General features: G+C 40.1%; 1 protein-coding gene across 1 annotated transcript in view; it reads right to left on the bottom strand.

Annotated features, from left to right (window-relative positions):
• Nucleotides 1–16,596: 16,596 nt before the first annotated feature.
• ITGB1 (integrin subunit beta 1) overlaps nucleotides 16,597–19,565 on the bottom strand; it is a 43,766-nt gene continuing 40,797 nt past the window's right edge. The window contains exon 16 of the mRNA XM_061996200.1: nucleotides 16,597–17,796. Coding sequence (XP_061852184.1) covers nucleotides 17,731–17,796 — 66 coding nt within the window. The 3' untranslated portion in view covers nucleotides 16,597–17,730. The remainder of the gene's footprint in view (nucleotides 17,797–19,565) is intronic.

The raw sequence follows: 19,565 nt of genomic DNA, 5'->3' as shown, positions 1-19,565 counted from the left end.
CCTTGCAGCAGTACAACTGAGAAGGCAGTGAACCGTAGCTTGCTTCAGGGAATGCTGCCTGGGAGTGTGCTATGGTAGAGACTTTTAAAATCAGTTTGGATGACAAATAGAATACACCAGTGAACTTCAGTTCATATAACAACAGGTGATTTTTAGAACAAATAACTTAAAACTCTGAAGTATTTCTTTTCCAACGTGTGGGTCATCACAGTACCTGCAAATGTATATGGTATATTGTCTGTTCCAATCTGCATGTAGTACAATATTTCAGAAGAAGGAACAGAGGCAAGTAAGGAGACAGTTCATTCTGGAGAGGTGAATTGAATAATTTTTTATTACTACATTCCTGCTGTGCCAGTGCTGTGTAGCTGTTAGCAACTGCCATTTTGCATGTTTTCATTGAGTGAGGCATCTGCCTTGTTTGTAACCTGAACTGCAGCTGTTCAAACTGCAGAAACTGAAGAAATTCTTTTGTTTTCTTACCTGGCCTATTCTTTTTTTTCAGTCTTACGAAATTACCAGCATTGAAAAATATTTCCCTTTAATATTTCTTATTGTTTTGGGAGATGAAAATACAAACATAAAAGAACTGAATCAAAGTGTGAAACAAAGTCTCCCCCCTATTTCCAAAAGAATCCGTTGGCTCTTGGGTGCTTTCAGTTTGAACACGTTCATGAGTTTTGCTTCTTTAAACTATAGTGAAGCAGATAATCCTTTCACAAATCAATGTTCAGCGGTGGAACACAGCATGTTTGACTTTTGGGGACTTTTGTGTGAAAAGATTTCCAATCTTGGACTTCACCAGTTCCTCAACATGAAAGTAGCACAGAGCAGCAGTGACTGTAGTGGAATGTACTTGAGTGTTACTTTGTATTATGCTTACCTTACAGCATTCTGATTTGCGAGCAATCTACAAAAATCTGATGATGTAAGAAGGTGAAAACCTAACACAGATACTAAACTATATGTAAGATCATCCTGTAAAAGTGTGAAAATATACTGAACATCTTTTGGAACATGATTATAAAGGGTTTGATGGCAGCAGCGGTAACCTACAGCAAACTTCTAGCATCTCTTTTTTACTTTGTACGTTGTAATATGACACAGTCTCTCCAGCACTACAGAGTCAGAGATCTCTATTTGGTCCAGCATTGTTCCCATACATTGAAATTACCACCTGCCAGCATTTCATTTGTTTGACAGCAGACTTTTCAGACTTGAAAAAAGTTGATGGAAAAAAATGAAGATGGAGCTCCATTTCTATGAAAGAGGAAAAAAACCAGGAAATATTCAATTTATCTGTTTAGACATCAGGTTTAGTAAATTAACTAATTACTTCTGAGTTCTTAAAGAGAACTCATTGATAGTTTATATGAGGTTATTCAGGACTTGGCTATGTTAAAATGAGAGCATTTGTCGGATGACTACTGGGGTAATAATAACAAACAATATAACATAACACTATTATTTTTCATTATAGAATGTAACTTTGGAAACCATCTTACCTCAAGAAGAAAATCTTCCATGGACTTCAAAAAGAAGTAGTAGATATTAAAGATAAATCTTTTCTTTTGAAAGAAGAGTGTCTGATTGTCAGTAATGCCATCATGCCAGAGATTGATCTTGGAACATGCATCCCCCATCCAGTATTGTAACGGTACTGACAAGTATTTCTCTCTGATACACTGGGAGTTTGTTATACCAATGAAATGATTTCTGACTGGGTTGATTATATAGAGAACACATTCAGTCATGCTGACATGCAGAAAGTATGAATTTTAAGTAATTGTAAAGCTTAATATATGATGAAAATTTATGGGCATTAATGTGTTCTGCTATTAAATATTTTCACTGCATGGGGAATATTTACACTGGCAAAGCTTCTATTTTTGTAATAGCTGTCAAATGAGGAGCCTAAGCCACACATAGAAACAATACCCATCATTTCATTAGATCCAGACACACAATAACGTAGGATTCCTACAGTGACACTGATTATTTTCAGAGTGACTCTGCAAATTATTATGGGCTACTTTTTGTCACAGTCAGTCTTCCTTGAATGGCTGGATCCTGTCTTCTTAATTGATAAATACTAGAACTTGCTGGGTTATCAGGAGAAATAAGACACACTCATCCTTGATAAGGTTTCTGATGCAGTCCCTGAAATGACTGTCAGCCTTACATGCTCATTTTTTATGTACTAATAAGTATGGCAACATAAACATATTAAACAAATAGATTAAATCATCTTGTTTGATGTTTAGCCAAGAGAACTGGGGTTTGTTCATGTCTATTTAGACAGAAAAAGACACTGTTCAGATGCTGCACTGATATTTCCATATTGGCAATTAATTTACTTTTTAACCTTTTGCAAACTTTTCTATCCCTGTCCCTTGAGCCTTTTGGTTTTGCTTCTGTAAAGAGATCATGATTGCTATGTCTTCACACACCTTTGCATGATTGGGTACATATTCTCATCTTGCAAATAAGTTTGTTGCAAAGTAATAAAAGTTAAAGGCTTGATTTTAAGTAAATATTATGCCAACACAAATATGATACCTATTAATCCTTCTTGATTTTAGATTAACAATAAACATAAGCCTGAATGTGTTTTATATGAGTGGTGCTTCAGCTGTTTTAAAGCTTCATGACATTAATGGGAGAGTATGCAGCAGCTTTACTATAAATGATAACCAAAGCTGTAATGTATTATGTATTTTTATATAACATACTATAGTCCAACAAGATCATAGTATTAAATACATAGCATAAAGTAAAACATGTTACTCTGTTTCTGTATCCTAGGTTAAGGCCTATGTGTTTTTCTAGAGTAACTCTTTGCTTTTGTCACGTGCCCAATGAGACAGAACTTCTATTAAATGATGACAGACTTCCTTTAATAAATGGAATGAGTAAAATGCAGCAAACATCAACACTTGAAGCTGGCCTGAAACATGATAAGTGGAAATCTAATTGTGTAGGGACCTGGTAAGAGAACATGAAACATTTCCTGAAGATGTTGACAGTTTACCCACAGGGAAGTGCTTTTTTTCTTTCGCTTCTTGTTACTAAAACTTGGCCAACTCCATAAAATCTTAAGGTTGTGCCAGTTCCTCATCTATCTGTATAAAATGGTTAATAAAGATGATCTAATAATGGATGAGATAAGGATATTCTACAGCAAAACCTAAAATCTTAATGTGGGGATCAAACTACCGACATCTCTGCTATGAGTGGGCTTTCCAAAGTCGGCCAAAAGGCTTGTGTCTGGACTGGTGCATCTGTTGTCTTCATTGCTGAATGAACCTGCATGGAATGCACATTTCTGCAGCAAGGCAGGCAATAAAGCGTCATTCTTAAGAGTTACAGAAAGTTTACTTTTCTCTTTTTAGAAAATACCACACAATTTCTAGAGGAAAAAACGTGAGACACTGTTTAGATGTTTTCTCTGTGGAACATCTTTCTGAGTAGCTTTTATCTTTATAGAATAAAACAGTTGAGCTTTTGTGCGGTATCCTTGCTAAGCTGTCATCAGGTGTAGAAGATCTGAAAGACAAAGAAGCTTTTGAAGATGGTGAAATAGATAGAAGTGCTGGTAAATGCAGAATATATGTAGAGATCTGTATTTTATTATTTAGGTCCCTGTTTAATTTAGTCTAATACCTCATATGCCCTTATTCAAGTGCTACTGCTCTAGCAACTCCCAGTCTCAAGATGAAGAAACAGTCACTAGTGAAAGTTACTGGGGACACCATGAAAAGTAAAATTGTTTTAAGAGGAACTTAAGCACAAGAAGGCTAAAAAAACTTCACAATTTTTGATATATAGATGACAGACTGTCAAACAAATCAAACAAGATTGGGAATACTGTCAGAATGTACAAAATATAAATAAGCATAAAGCTTAATGAGAGGACATGTTAAGGAACTGTAGAGCTATACAGAACAGGAAGAATATTTATCCACAAATGCATAAAGTTGTGCATGAGCCAATACACCCTGCCAAGAAGCTCAGTACCACTGTTGCAAGTGGTATTTCACTAGTGCTAACTAACCTGCCAATACCTGGCTAACTTATTTCTTCAACTTGGTATCTAGACACAGTTTACCTAACACAGGGTTTAATTTGTTATTATTTTTTACAAGATTTATAGATTTTTGTGTCACACAGACACTTAAAAGCAATAGCAAAAAATGTAAAGTTGATGTGAAAGAGAACTGGGAGCTGGTGGAAGAATTCAGATGGGACAGTGCTGAAGCAAAGGAGTTACATGAACAAACTGGAAGGGTTTTTATAACATTTTATAAGGACTGAAAGGAGGCCACTTCTGTTTGGACAAACAGGGAAAGAAGATGTTCCATAGAGCAGGACTCCAAAATGGCTCGTGGTTTTATTTTATTAAGAGCAACATGAGGGGAAATTGTGACAGTATCTTGAGATGACACAGCTGAGTATCCGGAAAGTTAGTTTTGGAAAGTAAAGATACATCAAAAAAGTTTAGTTAAAGCTGGTAAAACCTTGAAGTGACATAAATTGAGGGAAGGACGCGTGGATGATATTACTAGAAGAACAATTAGTGATGCTGAGCTTGATTTGTTAGTCATCAGCATGGAGATGATAACTGAAGATGTGACATCTGGTGAAATTACTTGGAGAGAGAACATAATGTAAGATGAGCAAAAGGCTATCGATGCTGCCCTGGGGAATAATGATAGAATGGGGAAAGAATAAAAGGGCTCATCAAAAGTTGAACTAAAAGAACTATCTTGAAAAGAACTGGAGCAAAAAAAATAGCTTTCAGTCTAGTGGGTGTAAAATGCCAGCAAGGCAAGAATGATCAATGGCATTGAAAATAGGAAGAAGGCAAAAGAGAAAGAAAAGCTGTGAGCTGAAGGGCAGTGAGCTCACGTATGCCAAGGAGCAGCAAGTGTAGGCTGCTCCACAAGGAATGTCCATCTGGCAGATGATGACAGCAGGACAGATGGGGACAGTATCTCCCCTGACAAGGTCGCAGTCCCACAGTAGCTGAGAAAGGCAAGCAGAGTTGGTCTGGTTAAGGTAATTAGGATCACCTAACAGTCCAGGTCACAAGACAAGTCCAAATGATGAGATCTGGAGTCAAGTCAGCATGTCAGTGTCAGAATCAAGGCTAGTGACAGAAACCAAGTTCAGCCAACGATCCAGTGACTGTCAGGCAAATCTGTAATGGCAAGGCAAGCCCAAAGTCAAGTCAGCAGGTCAAGATCAGTGAGGTGATGGCCAGGCAAAGGCATACCTTTGACATAGCTCAGACAAGGGCCTGAAAGCTCACACAGCTCCCAAGCTGAGGAAGAGATCCTCCTCTCACAATCTGTTCTCACATACCTCTTTCTACAGCAGTCTTCTCCCCAGCTTACCAATCTGCATGGTGCCAGAGTTGTCCTTGACCACAGGCAGCCCACAGGGGGAGAAATGCTCTGGGCCCAGCTGATTCATATTATTTAATGACTTATGGTGGACTCTGATGCAGTTAAAGAGAATTTTGTGATTGGTTTAATTAGGGTCAGGAATTCATCCCCAGTCCTGTGTCTGATGATAATTCCTTCTTGCTGTTGTAATGTGTAAGATGGGAAAATAAAACACTATGATTCAGAGGCTGGAATGAGAATCACAGTTACATTGTGGTACAAACAAGAAGACAGTATTTGCATTGAAGGGCTTAGAGCTAAAAGATAACAAACATATTCTGGAGATACTAAACATGCCATTGTTTGTCATTTCCCATGCAGTTTTAAATTTTGGTATTATTTAAATGTGAGCAAGTGACAATGCTTTCTTTTCAAGGCTTAGAAATGTCTTTTAAACATTACTCACAATATAAGCTAATAGTTTATTATAACATGGCTGTGGTTTCTAACACCAAGTAAGTGTTAAGCTTGAGATCCATCTCATGGGATTCAATTTGAAAAAGAAACTAAAAAAATACTCTTCCAACTAATGACTGATATTTTGCACCTGTTTTGCAGATGATGGACTAAATAAGCTACCAAAGCAGAGAGAGCTTCTTGCAACGTTGGAATCAAATGCGAGAGACCTGCAGGAAACAGCAGCTCTGGCAGTAGCCAGCCAAGCAGCATTGAATGGCAAGTACACAGCTGAGCTCTAATACCATATGATTTACTCATTAACAGCTTTGTGTGTCCATAGAGAAGAGTCACTGAGACATTCATGTCTTTAGGAGTAAGAGTGCAAGGCTGGCTTTCTATAAACATAGAAACGATTTTAGCAAAAGAAATTCACTTGAGACATGTAAGAAAAGTCAGAAGATGAAGAGAATATCAGTTTTGACATTGGCTGAAGTCCTGACACTGGAGAGTGGTATTTTAGGTTGATTGAGTGCTACTTAGGCATTTGTAAAGAAAATATATTGAAAATTACTAATAACTTGTGAGCACGATTCTTGAAAATGCATAAAAATGTACTGCTGATTTATGTGTGGTTGACACTACAACTGGAAAATGGTAACACAAGTGTAAGGTTCAGCAGGCAGGAGCGCCTTGCTTCTATTATTTAAGCTGTACATAGAGAGTGTGTCACACACCTGCATTGTATCTTATCTGATAGTCCATCATACTTCACAGAATGGTTTCATTCTTCAATTTAACTATTTAAAAACCAACTTTGAGTAATTATTTTCTCTAATAGCATATACTGTATTTACTGTGAGATTGCAAAGGCAACTTTTCAACTATAAACACTGTAGCACAAAATCTTCCAGTATGAGAGCTTGTAAAACTTTAAATTGAGTAATATATCTGCCATTGTCTATAGAGAGGAAAGGATATGAGCTAAAGAGGATTTTAGCTGCAAGTCTGGAAGCAAAATTGAAGGACCTGCAGCAAGTGGAGACCTCTGTAGCTCTGTAGGCACACATGGGTCAGAGGGCGAGACCCTACACGTACATTCATCCACATGCACGACCAGTAAAACATCTGGCTTTGGTAGACAGCCCTAGGATGGGCACAACTCTTTGGGTTTTTTCAATTGAAAGTATATATTATTATAATTTGTATCTGATTTGGAGTGTGTTAGGTAATTATATTTCTTAGGCACAGAAGAAATGTGAACAAATATTCTGATCTACACACTGTGAAAACATTATTAGCCTTGAGAGTCTTCTGCCCTAGCAAGACATGCAAGCAATTTAATTAATAGAATTGAGAAATATAATGATCCAAATATGTATTGAAGTCATTTTAACATGAATCAAATTTACCTTAAAGTTCTCAGTGACTTTTAAAAATATGCTCTTGTGATATTGCAGCCAAGTTCCTCAAATACCTGTTCTAAAGGACAGAAGGCAGAGCTTGTTTCCTTTGTGTTCTTTTTGGTGTAGCCATTGCTGTGTTATATGCCCTCATGGTTCTACTGAAGCTGCAGAGTGTTTCTTACAGGCTGTACTCATCTCCTCTGGTCAGCTGCAGCCATCTTATTTTTATAGGCCTCTGCAAAAGAGTGTTCTGTTCTAAGGTTTCAGTGTATGTCTTATATCTCAATTAAATGGTGATCTGCCATTGTTATGTGGCTGGTCAAATTTTACTATATAACCTTTATATGAAAAGCTGATGATAAAATGTAGTACGAAACGTAGTAAAATGTAGTTCAGTGTAACATTGTTGGTAATTTCTGAGACTATCTTTAGAAATGATTTAAACTTTGGAAGATTTTCTAAGAGCAGGAAAATCTTGGTTCAGAAAAGGTATATTTTTAATGCTATGTTCTGTCAGATTTTCAGGTCTGATTAAACTCTGATGGAACTGATGGGCTACTTCAGAAAATGGGAGAAATACTAAACCTGTTAGACTGAAAATTTTGTACTGCCAAGACATAGGAAGTGTTCTGGTCTGCATATGCATTAGCTGATTACAGGTTTGTGAGCTGAAGGCTGTGTCAGGAAGGGACTGAATAAATGAGCTGCTCAGGGAGCCATTTGGACAGTTAATATTCACTTATAGTCATTCTCAAAAGAGGTGGAAAATTTGCAGAAAGCTGTGATGGAGCTACTGTTGTGCTAGTGTTTTAAAAGGATATGTGGGACACTGCCAGCTTAGCATTGGACAGAATCAGTTAGCAGGGCAATATTAATAGAAAACTAAGGGAAGGAAACATCACTGATGTCACTAATTGTTTTATGGAAGATAACATGCAAAATGACTTTTTTTTTTGGAGTAGTGTTGAAGTTGCCCTATTTATTGACAGCAGTCAGAATGTTGGCTCAGCTGAGCCACCAGTGTTGTGCAGAAAGATATATTTATTACAAGATTAGATAAATATGGAATCATCTGTCCTCTCAGATGCATTCCACCTGAACACTTGTCAGCTTTGTGATGTGTTCCTTCATTTCCTTAAAATGAAAATAGGTTGTTATTTAAATTTTCTATCTCAAGGGGAATTGAGGAAAACCTGATGACCAGTGTTTTACAGGAGATTGAATTCAGTGCAAAGGTCAGACCTGACCTACTTTGGCACTTAAGACAGATATTTTCACTTCTTATTAATCATGGAATCACAGAATGGTAGGGGTTGGAAGGGACCTCTAGAGTTTCATGAATAATTGAGGTGCCAAAATCAAAAGCAGCAGTTCAACAAAATCTGAATGTGTTAAATTACCTGGTTATGAAGTATCACACATACCTGGTTTCCAGCTGTCCAAAAGACATCTAGGTTTCTGACTGCACAGTGACTCAGTTTCAACATGGAACAGAGTCCAATAAAACTCTGTAATTCAGTGGTGTGCTCCAACAATTGTGCTTGCCCACACCCAGAGGCTCAGTGCTCTGGATCCTTCACGGGTGAAGATGCCACTAAAGTGCAGTGAAAGGCCACAACTGCCATAAGATTTTATTTTAAATATTTATGATTTGCTGACTGTGGACAAAGCTTCACAGGAGCACAGAATGATCCTATTTGAGTCTGGCAATTAAACTGATCAGCACCTGGTTCATTTCCCTAAAACACCAGTTCTTACTGATGTGTAAATGCTTCCAAGCTACAGGTGGTTTTGAAAATCTCAGACTCTCTACACTACAACCAAATGGCCAGATGTTCTGTTCTGGTAACAGAACTCATGCACTGTGTGGGAGAACAGACTGTAAAGAAGTGGACTGGTGGAGGGTTCCTAGCCACATACTGCCAAGTGCCAGCCTAATTTTTTCTGATGTATTAGGCTAAAGTGAAATCTCTCTTTCTGACAGGAGTCTCGTTTGCAACAGCTCCCAGAACACTTGACACACGTTGATTTCCTGCTGCTGTTTGAGAGATTTATGGGAAAGTCATCTAGTTTTCTATCAGTGGAGAGTCTTGAACTAAAAAGAATCATAGAATCACAGAATGGTAGGGGTTGGAAGGGACCTTTAGACATCATCTAGTTCAACTCCCCTGCAGAAGCAGGTTAACCTAGATCAGGTTGCACAGGAATATGTCCAGGTCCACGCTTTAGATATTTGTAAATATTAAGAATTTGTTGCTTCCCATTCTGGGCAGGATGAGGCTTTGATGTACCCATTTGTGTGCCACAAAGGAGCAGGTCAGACCACCTTTCTGAAATAAGTCTATTATTCCTTTTGAATCAGATTTTAAAACAGAAAAATGTAATTTACTTCTAATTATTGCTACAAGGTATTTATCTCATGACAGAAAATGCAGGAGGTAACAGAAGAAAATCTTTGCTTACTAGCTTGGAGTTAAGAGATGGAGAGATCTGCAACAAGCTCAGACTCTTGCAGGAAGGCAATTTTGTGGCATTAATGGTAAATACTCCAGAACATAAAGGTTTCTAACCTTCTTGTGTTAGACTAAAGGTTCATATAATCCAGTGCCTTCTCTCCATGTTCAAAACACAGATAGAGAACAGTACATGATTCTTCCCAGAGCATTCTTCAATTTCAAACAAAGCCATATTTGCTATGTTCTGTAGCTATTATTTGGTGATAAATTCTCCTTTTGTGAATTTATCCATGAATTTGCAATCCACAGTATGTCAGAGTATTTTACAGCGTAACTGTTGGTTATGGGAAGTACTTTACGTTTGGAGCTTGGAACTATCTTTGCCTGAGAACTCTTTGGTCTTCCCCCATTCATCTTCTCCATTGCCTCTCATGACAGGTCACCACGGTATCCTCATTGAATTGTCTTTTCCAGGCTGAAAATCCCTTTGTACCCATCCTTTAGATATTTATAAATGTTAATAAGATCTCCCCTCAGTCTCCTCTTCTCCAGACTAAACAGCCCCAGTTCCTGCAGCCTTTCCTCGTATGAAAGATGTTCCACACCCCTGATCATCTTGGTGGCCCTGCACTGGCCTCTCTCCAGCACTTCCCTGTCCCTCTTGAGCTGGGGAGCCCAGAACTGGACACAGGACTCCAGATGAGGCCTCACCAGGGCAGAGTAGAGAGGGAGCAGAACCTCCCTTGACCTGCTGGCAACACTCTTCTTGATGCATCCCAGGATGCCATTGGCCTTCTTGGCCACGAGGGCACATTGCTGTCATCCTCCTCAGTGTCCTTGTTTTCTAGTTGTAGTGCATCTTTGCTGAGAAGGCTGAGGCCAAAGGGATGTGTCACACCAGTCTTTTGTTTTGAAAAAACCTTTGTCAGTGTTTTCTCTTTTGCTCTTTTTCTAGTAACCCTTGGTTACTTTGTATGTTTTAGTGATTCTTGCTGAGCATTAAGCTGATTATCTGTACCGTATTTCCTGAGTAGGCTACAGATAGGTCACAGACTGTCACTGAATATCTATAGGTACAATTGATTCTTACTATTTACTTTGGTTTAAATAGGTGAATATGGTTTTCTGAGTGGAGAGCAGTGGATGTTATCTCAGCTTTAGTAAGGCTTTTGACATGGTTTCCTGCATCATCATCATAGACAAGGTGATGAAGTCTATGTAAGTGAACAATGAGGTGGACTGAAAATTGGCTGGATGGCCTGGCTGAGGGTGATCTGGCACAAAGCCTAGTTGGAGGCCAGTCACTAGTGGTGTATCCCAGGGTTTGATACTAGGCCCTCTACAGTTTAACATCTTCATCTGAGTCAGTCTGCAGATGATAAAAAAATGAGAGGAGTGGAGTGTACACTGTCTGGTTGTGCTGCAATTCAGAGGGACCTGAGCAGACTGGGAACTGAGCAGAGGAACCTCACGACAGTCAATGAAAGGAAATGCCAAGATCTGCACTCAGGGAGGAATAACTGCAGGCACCAGCACACTTTGGGGTCCAACCATCTGGAAAGCAGCTGTGCAGAGGAGGACCTTGATGGTCCTGCTGGCCAGCAAGCCAAGGAGCAAGCCACGTGCCCTTGAGGCAAGGAAGGCTAATGGCACTGTGGACTGCAGCAGGAGGAGTGTTGGCAGCAGGTCAGAGACTGTCAGTGACAGCTCTCAAATCAGAAAAATGGCAAATCAATGCCTATGCTGTGCTTTCTGTCTTTAGCAGTTATTTTTCCTCTTGAAGACTTTCTTCATAGCCCCTGGAAGTTTCTTTAAAGGTCTTTGCTGAAAGCATTAGTGAAAGGCTTTGGAAATCCAGTTGTACCAATTGACCTGTCTGCATGTTACTGACTCCCTCAAAGTCCCCATTTGTGAGATATGACTTCCCTCTGCCCATGTTGATTCTTTCACAGCATTACACTTATCCATGTGTTACTTTATGCATATAATTTCCACCAGAGAGTGATAGAAACATCAGGCTAACTAACTCTCCTGTATTTTTTAAACTCCCAGAAAGCCTCTTAAAAAATGAGACCCTATATGACAGCCACTTTACATTCACATGGCAAGGAGATCTGGCACTCATCCTTGAGCTCCTTAAGCCTTCTTAAATGATTAACATTGGCTCTTGGCAGTTTGATGCTATTCCTCCTGTTGATTTCTTCCTCTAATATTTTGTCGACACTTCAGTTTGAATAATTTCTCTGGTATTTGCCCCCTGATGGGGAATTTTAGGTTGGATATTTCAAGAAACTCCTCCACAGTAAATATAGAAGCAAAGAATGAGTTTACAGATCCTGTTATTTCCCTTTTCCAACAGCCCTTCTTACATCTCAGTGCCAGGCTTCTTGTTGCAGTGTATTTATTAGATTTTACACCTTCTGAGAGGCACGAAATCCTCTTTAGCATACTTTTAATGTTGAAATTTCTGAGTATTTTATTTTCTTAATTTAAATGCAATTCAGCTTTTTGAAGGACATTTTACTCTGATCAGTCTCTCTTCCTGGCTGTTTTGTCAGTCCTCCTTCTGTTTCTGTGATATTTCTGAAGTCTTTCCTGGAACAGTTCTGCGGTGCCCAAGAATAATTTGGTGCCTCTGGGTGATCTCATTAGTATTTACAAATATCTAAAGGGTAGGTGTCAGGAGGTTAGGGGTATCACTTTTTTCTATAGTAGGTAGCAACAGGACAAGGGGTAATGGGATGAAGCTGGAACACAAAAAGCTCCACTTAAACATAAGAAAAAACTATTTCACTATTGAGGTGAGGGAGCCCTGGCACAGGCTGCCCAGAGGGGTTGTGGAGTCTCCTTCCTTGGAGGTCTTCAAGACCCGCCTGGACATGTTCCTATGTGACCTGATCTAGGTGACCCTGCTTCTGCAGGGGGGTTGGACTAGATGATCTCTAAAGGTCCCTTCCAACCCCTACCATTCTATGATTAGTTCTTATACTACCATTTATTTAGAAGAATGGATGCTTTTTTGTGTGTGTGACTCCAAAGCAGACCTTCAGCCTGAGTGTGTGCTCCTTACTTGGAAAGAAGCCGTGACAGTGCTTTGGTTAGGAAATATTCCTAAAGTCTGTGACACTTCAGACACACAGTTATTTTGTCCTTGTCCTGTGCTAACATAAAAGGTAAGTAAAATAACAGACAGGAAAAATGAATAGTTCATTCTAATTTCTTTTACAACACATTTATCTAAAGCAATGCAATGGTTTGAGTAATCAATATGGACTGTTCTGTTTTGCCACTGTAATGCTGTTGCAGAAATACAACGGTTTCCTTTCCACATTCTGTATTTCGGTTTTCATCTTACAGAGCTATTCCTTTTTTTCCCCTGATACACACACCAAAACAACTCACTTTCTGTAGGAGAACTTGTGATGAACACATCAGGAAAGGCAAAATTGGGATTGATGAAATTTGACTGAAGAGAATCTGAAGAGCTTGCAAAAAGTTGTGTGACAATAGCTCTTCAATCAGTCTTTGGTAAATGCAAAGTAACTGACTTAGTACGAGGCTATGAAAGCAAACCTGGAGATGGAGGAATGTGAGTGACTTAAAACAGGTGGATTTCCCCTTCTCTCATGTGTACTTCTGGCTCCTCCTTCCCCGGCCTACCCTTCCTCTATGCATGGCTTCCATACCTCAGGCATAGTCCTGACCACCCGCCTTCATTCCTCCCTCTGAAACTTTGCTTCTTGCCCTCCCTCCCATTACAGGCATCAGCCCCTGCTACCAGCAGTGCCAGGGGCAGCTCTGTCCTTTCCTTTGGTGCATCAGGGCCTCGGGAAGCACAGAGGTAAAAAGCAGTCTGCGGTCAGATGTCCTGGAGGCTGATCCACAATACCTTGTACATGAGGATAATCTGTGCTTCCACCTGCAGCACTGGCCCATTCCTTGCTGTGAGACATCTTCAACTGATAGTGCTTACCTTGATAAGAAAATGCACCTGGAACTTTCAAATAGCAAGAAAGAATATCACACATGTAAAAGAATACTCAATAGTTTGCAGTGCAAGACATTGCTAAGGGAAGCCTTGCTCTGTGAATCGCTCAGAAGTGAGATTAAGTGTGTATGAATGTCTGCTTTGGCAATCCTTGTGTCTGTGCAATTAGGCATGGAACCAAGAGCTTGAAATTTCACATGGCAGCAAAGAATCTACAATTTATTACTTTTAAATCTCCTGTGGATAGAAAAAATGCTTCTTTGATGTTTTGTGTAGTGCAGTGTTAAAGCAAGGCAAGATGGGTCACGTCGCTGTCCCGTGAACAACAGGCCATATAGCCAGAACACTTTGGATAGTTTTCCATTGTAATCTGATGGGGTTAGTGTATTTTATCATTAATGAACATTCACTTGAATTACTTTGCTTGTACTTGTATTCACAGTTGCTTATAAATATTTTCTTTCTGCTAGGTAACTGCTTTGGCAGCAATCCTGAACTTTCATAAAGAAACAGAAGTGCTTGGGAAACACCCTCTCAAGAACAGAGCTGTGAAGCTACAGCCTACTCTTTTCACTGCTTCTACTTGATCAATATCAAAGCTTTAGGAAATAAGAGTTTTAGTGAAAAAAGTTTCTGTTTTTTTCGTATACACATTCTGTGCTCCTCTGAATGTTTTGCTATGGAAAAGAAGGGTCATTATTATAGAGTAGTGCAATTGTACAGAAAAGGAAAGAAAAACAACAGCATCTCAAGGAAAGGATATATTTATCAGTGTAGATTTCCTCAGAGGTGCTCAGACCATGCTGAGAGGCTGTTGCAGTTTGTGCTCCAGATCAGTCTTCAAGCAGCCTAGTTGAAGGCAACGAGCTCAACCTACTGTGGCAAAGTTACTTCATAAAGTAGGTGACTGCAGAGAATGATTAAACTAGAGACTGCAGACTTCAGCTGGCTCATATTTTTGCTGTTACAGTTTCAATCCAAGATAAGAAACCTTGTTTTATTACCAACTGCCATAAAGCAATTCTAGCTTATCTCTTTGGTTACTGGACAGGAATTGGGGAAATGGATAGATTAAGGACAGCCAGACTATGGACACCTTAACTGCAACTCTTCTACCACAGGTACGCTCTTGGGATCTTGCATTTGGCTTGTGTGGGATCAGAGTCTTTTGAGTCTATGCATCTGCTAGGACTTTAGTAAGAGTTCACTGCTTCACCAACTTGCAGAACTCAGGGTAAGTAGCTAAGACCAGTATTTATAAGCCAGGAAAGATTCACAACTACCTCTGTTTTCCAGCACTTAAATCTTAGCATATTTGAACTACACCGTCTCTCTTGGCCACCACATCCAATTCTGCTTGAAAGCAAATCATACCTTCTGTGACACTCACAGGATGTTGAATCTGGCACTGCAGGATGGCAGCTGTTCTCTATCATTTAAGCAACTGTTCACTTGGAGACATTAAGCAGCTTCCATCTGGCTGGAAGTGGCTACTGGAAACCCCATTTAAACAAGGGTTTTAAACAGCTTAAGGGAGAGGCCACTTGGATTCAGAGCCTGGGGGAGCATCTCTGTCAACAAGTCATCTACTGACCCACAAATGCATTTTGAAACGGACTCATTAAGGAAACTGCAGAGCATGTAACACAGATGAGTGGACAGAACCAGGTTAGTGCACATGTAATTAAATACAAGTAATTAAATACTTTGCCCTACTGAGGAGAACTGGTAATGCTGTATAGGGATATGGGTTCCAAGGGTCAGCATCCTGCCACCTGTGTCACACCAATACTGGCCAGTTCAGGATTCCAGTGTTCTGTGCAGCCTGGGAAAGTCTGAGACAAACACAGATCTGAAGAAGACTTTGCTACAGTTTGACTTGCGATGACTCTTTCTGGAACACTGAAAACCTAAGAGCCATAAAGGTCATAAATTACCCTTTGTTTAAGCTGTCTTGTCTCCAATCAAGACAATTTTCATGGACAAGTATTGCAGAATATGTTCAGAAGAAATTTCTGCATCTTTTCATATGGAGCTACTGAAAATCCTCAGTATTGTGAGGAAGTGACCAAAGCAGGAGGAGAGGTAAGTACTCAAATGTCCACAATAAAAGCTCATCCATTGGTCACAGTGAAGTTGCAATTCGGGAAAGGCACTAGCAACAGACAGGATGAGCTGTACACACAAGTGCAAGTCTTCCTTATTTCTTATCTTGTGGTCAGGTGGGATGTTTTGGTGCCCTTAGTTGGAAAGGCAATAGAAGAAAGCATTCATAATGTAATAACTGATGCAGTGCAGCGAAGGACAGCAGGCTGAACTACTGCACAGCTTCTTCCCATCCATGGACACCAGGCTCCTTCTGGCCTCAGAGAGTGTTTAACATGGCTTACAGAAAGGATCCTGGGAGCTTCTCAGGAGAACCTGAAGTACCGACACTTTGAGAAAATAACCATACAGATTCCAGGAATATATTTAGGAATGTATTTAATTACAAAATGGTTTGGATTATCTATCCAGAACATTATACCCTTAAAAAAACTTGGGAGGACTTTTCCTACAAAATGCAGCCATTTTTCTCATCTGTGAAACAATATTAATGAAACAGCCCTTGTGCTCAATTAGTTATTGAACTACAGAACTTTAGCATGTATGCAAACAAAAGCCTGGGGCTTTACCCCACTGGCCACTGTAGGTGACACAGAGCCCTGTGCTGCGTCCTGGCCTTGCTGCAGTTTAAACAACAGCTAATGTTTGTTACCTGGGAGCGTTTCCACTTACCTTTTCTCAGATTTGAACTAAAGGGTATATTTGGCATTGCTACACTCTATTGCTTCTTGACCAAACAGTCACAATTCTCAGGTTTTTTTGAACACTATCAACTTCTACAAGACAAAGAGACGAGATTTAAGTATTTTAAGGTACTTTTTATTTAATAAATAACTTCAGTAATAGCACTGTAAAAAGTGAACATCTGTTAAAATAAAAAGGCACTTAAAACAAGAACATGACTATGATGCAGTTTGAATGGTCAAAGGCAAATATACATGGCACATGTCAAGAACGCTGCGTGACTGCCGCCACAGGACAAACCAGGCAATCTTAGCTACGGGGGAAAGGCAAATTTACAGCTAAGACTGCTCAAAGGGGGAAAAAAGCTTGTGCTGATACAAAAATATTACAAAAAGAATCGCAACCAAATAGGTTAAAAAGATGAGAGGGGTGACAAAGCACCAGGCTTTAAACCAAGGAAACGTGACAGACTGAAGACACAGTACGACGTAAGGCCCTTATGTGTTTGAGGAGGTCTGGGTAAGGTACTTCATGATACCGCTGCCCAGGGCTTGGCTTCACAAAGGAAAACGAAGCAAGTTACCAGGCAGCAATTTTTTCAGTAATGGCACATGGTTTAAAGCTATTTTTTCCTTCTTAACATTCTTCTCAAAGCCTTTCATTTTAACCACAACCTGGCAATAAGCAACTTAAAATTGGAAGTATACCCACACGTTTCAGTCCTTTACACTGCTCGCTTCCACCTCGCTCAACTTACCATACACTTAATCACAGGTCTAGCAAGCAAAGACCAATTAACCACCAGCTCCATGCTACATGAGTTTAATTACAGCTGCAAACTCAAGCCCTGATTTCCCTGTAAAGCTAAAAAAGTTTAATACTAAATGGCTAGGCAGAGCCCTCGTGCTGATTGCTTGAGCCCTTTCTTTCCCTTGCAGCCTGCAGCTGCGACCCAGCCTGCAGTGTGGGAGAGGAGAAGGGCAGGAAGGCACCGTGTGTCCCTGCTGACTAGGCTACACAGTCTCAAGTTTTTTTGTTGTCAGGCATCTGGCACTGATTACTTTCATTTGCAAAATAAAAAAAACAACAAAAAAATTACATATGGTACATTTTCAAAACCTGCACAGGAAAACAAACCTATATGTAATGAATTAGTAAAATCACTGCAGTTTGCCCTAAATCTATCTTACTGTGACTACAAAAATTGCTATGCCGCGTACAGTGTTGTGAAGTTACACAAGCAGTGTTCATTTTCCCTCATATTTAGGATTGACCACAGTTGTCACTGCACTCTTGTAAATAGGATTTTCACCCTGGAAAAAGAAAGATATTTGCATTAACATTGAGAGACGATAAAAAAAGCACTGTGTGTGTTTGCAGGAAGGGTAAAAATCAACCTAAGACATCAGCTTCAGAAGTTACCCGTTCATATTTTGTTTGTACACCCAAACACATGAAGTCAAACTAGGTTTCACTCTAGAAACTTGAACAAAGGCATGCTGGGCTAATGAAGCAAAGGGTTAGGGCACAGTCCTGTTCCAGTTATGCTGCAGATTTCCCTCAAAGCTTCTGCACCTTGTGTGATCAGCTCAGGGCTGAGCCACCCCCTCAGGGCTCTGCAGCTGGTCCTAGTATTTTAAGGAATAGAATTGTAAGCAATGTTGTTTGAAACCAGGACTGACCACAGAGCACATTCTGCTGTAATAAACATTTCAACAGCTTCTCTAGTATGGTAATTTCATTCCAGAAACAAGGTGGGAAGGCCTGTAGTACTATGGCAATTCACATTCAAGTTCTATATTGAACATTCAATACCTGTCATTCTCATTTTATTCCTGCAGGTGCCCCCAATCCCCCTATGCTCAAAATGCATAGTTAAACACAAAGAAACTCCTGTAATCATGCAAATGCTGTCATAAAAACATTATTTCTACTGATTTGACAAATGCCTGCAGAACAACCACTCACCTCTCTCTTGCTGAGATTTGAAAACCTCTCCATTAAGCTTATTCTAAGCTTTCTTTGTTCCCAGGTTTCCTTTTATCTCAGTACATCCTACTCCCTTGATCGCATCCCCACACAGCCGAGAGGAACGGCGTGAACTCACAATGAACAGATCCATCTTTGCAGGAGAAAGGGCTCTGGGTACAGCCCTGACCCACACTACTGTGCTCTTACTCCCCTCTGAAGTCCAACCCAAAGAAATGCTGTGTACTAGGATTATGCTCTTCTGCACATACACCACAATTCCTGAGAAAACTATGGGCAGGTGGCAGCCTGAGCACAGCTCTGGCCTCCAGCAGCAGCGAGGGGATCTCTCTCTCCCTCTGAAGTTCCCCCCAACCACAGATGGCCCATATAACGATATTCATTCAGTTCTACTCTAATGGATTGCCTAGCATTTACAATATTTCAGGTTAAAACAATTTTTCCTCCAGACAGCTAAAAGAAATCGACTTCCATGACACACAAACACCAGGTGTGTCTGTTATTTCAGGGTCTTAAACCCGGAAAATCAACTGGGGACACCAGTGGCTGTGCCAACAGGCAAACTGCAACCAACATGGCATGAAATTGTCACATCGCCTTCCTGGGAAGGTTGTTGCCTTCTATCTGCAAGATCTGGTGTGGGGCAAGTAACTGGCCTGTCCCAATCACAGTAGCTGCTGCTAAGGAGGAGCTGGCATCCTGCCTTTCTGTCATGATTCCTTTCACAGAAAATGGTGTTTCCCTTTGCCTGTAGCACAGCTGGCTTCAAAGAGCAGTGAGACACAGCCAATCCCAGCTAGACCTGAGAGACTCCAGCCCACACTCAAGAGACAAGACAGGGGAAAGTCAAGGCTCTCTGTTCACTCTTCTCATGATCTGAGTCAATACCATCTGGTCTGAGGTGAAGAAGGAACCAGATGTCCAGTGCTGGCCATAACTTCACAAACACAGAGCAGGCACCTTTCTGTCTCTTCCCAGGCAACCTCTGTCTTGAATAGAAATACATCACCTCTTGGTTTGCAAAGGGATGGGGAGTTAAGATTCATTGTATTTTAATTTTTTTTAAACATGGAATAGAGCATTGTGACTAGTT

Source organism: Colius striatus, chromosome 5 (genome assembly GCF_028858725.1).
Source record: "Colius striatus isolate bColStr4 chromosome 5, bColStr4.1.hap1, whole genome shotgun sequence".
Classification (NCBI taxonomy): domain Eukaryota; kingdom Metazoa; phylum Chordata; class Aves; order Coliiformes; family Coliidae; genus Colius; species Colius striatus.
The sequence above is the reverse complement of the archived record's forward strand: the minus strand, read 5'-3'. Positions and strand labels throughout refer to the sequence as shown.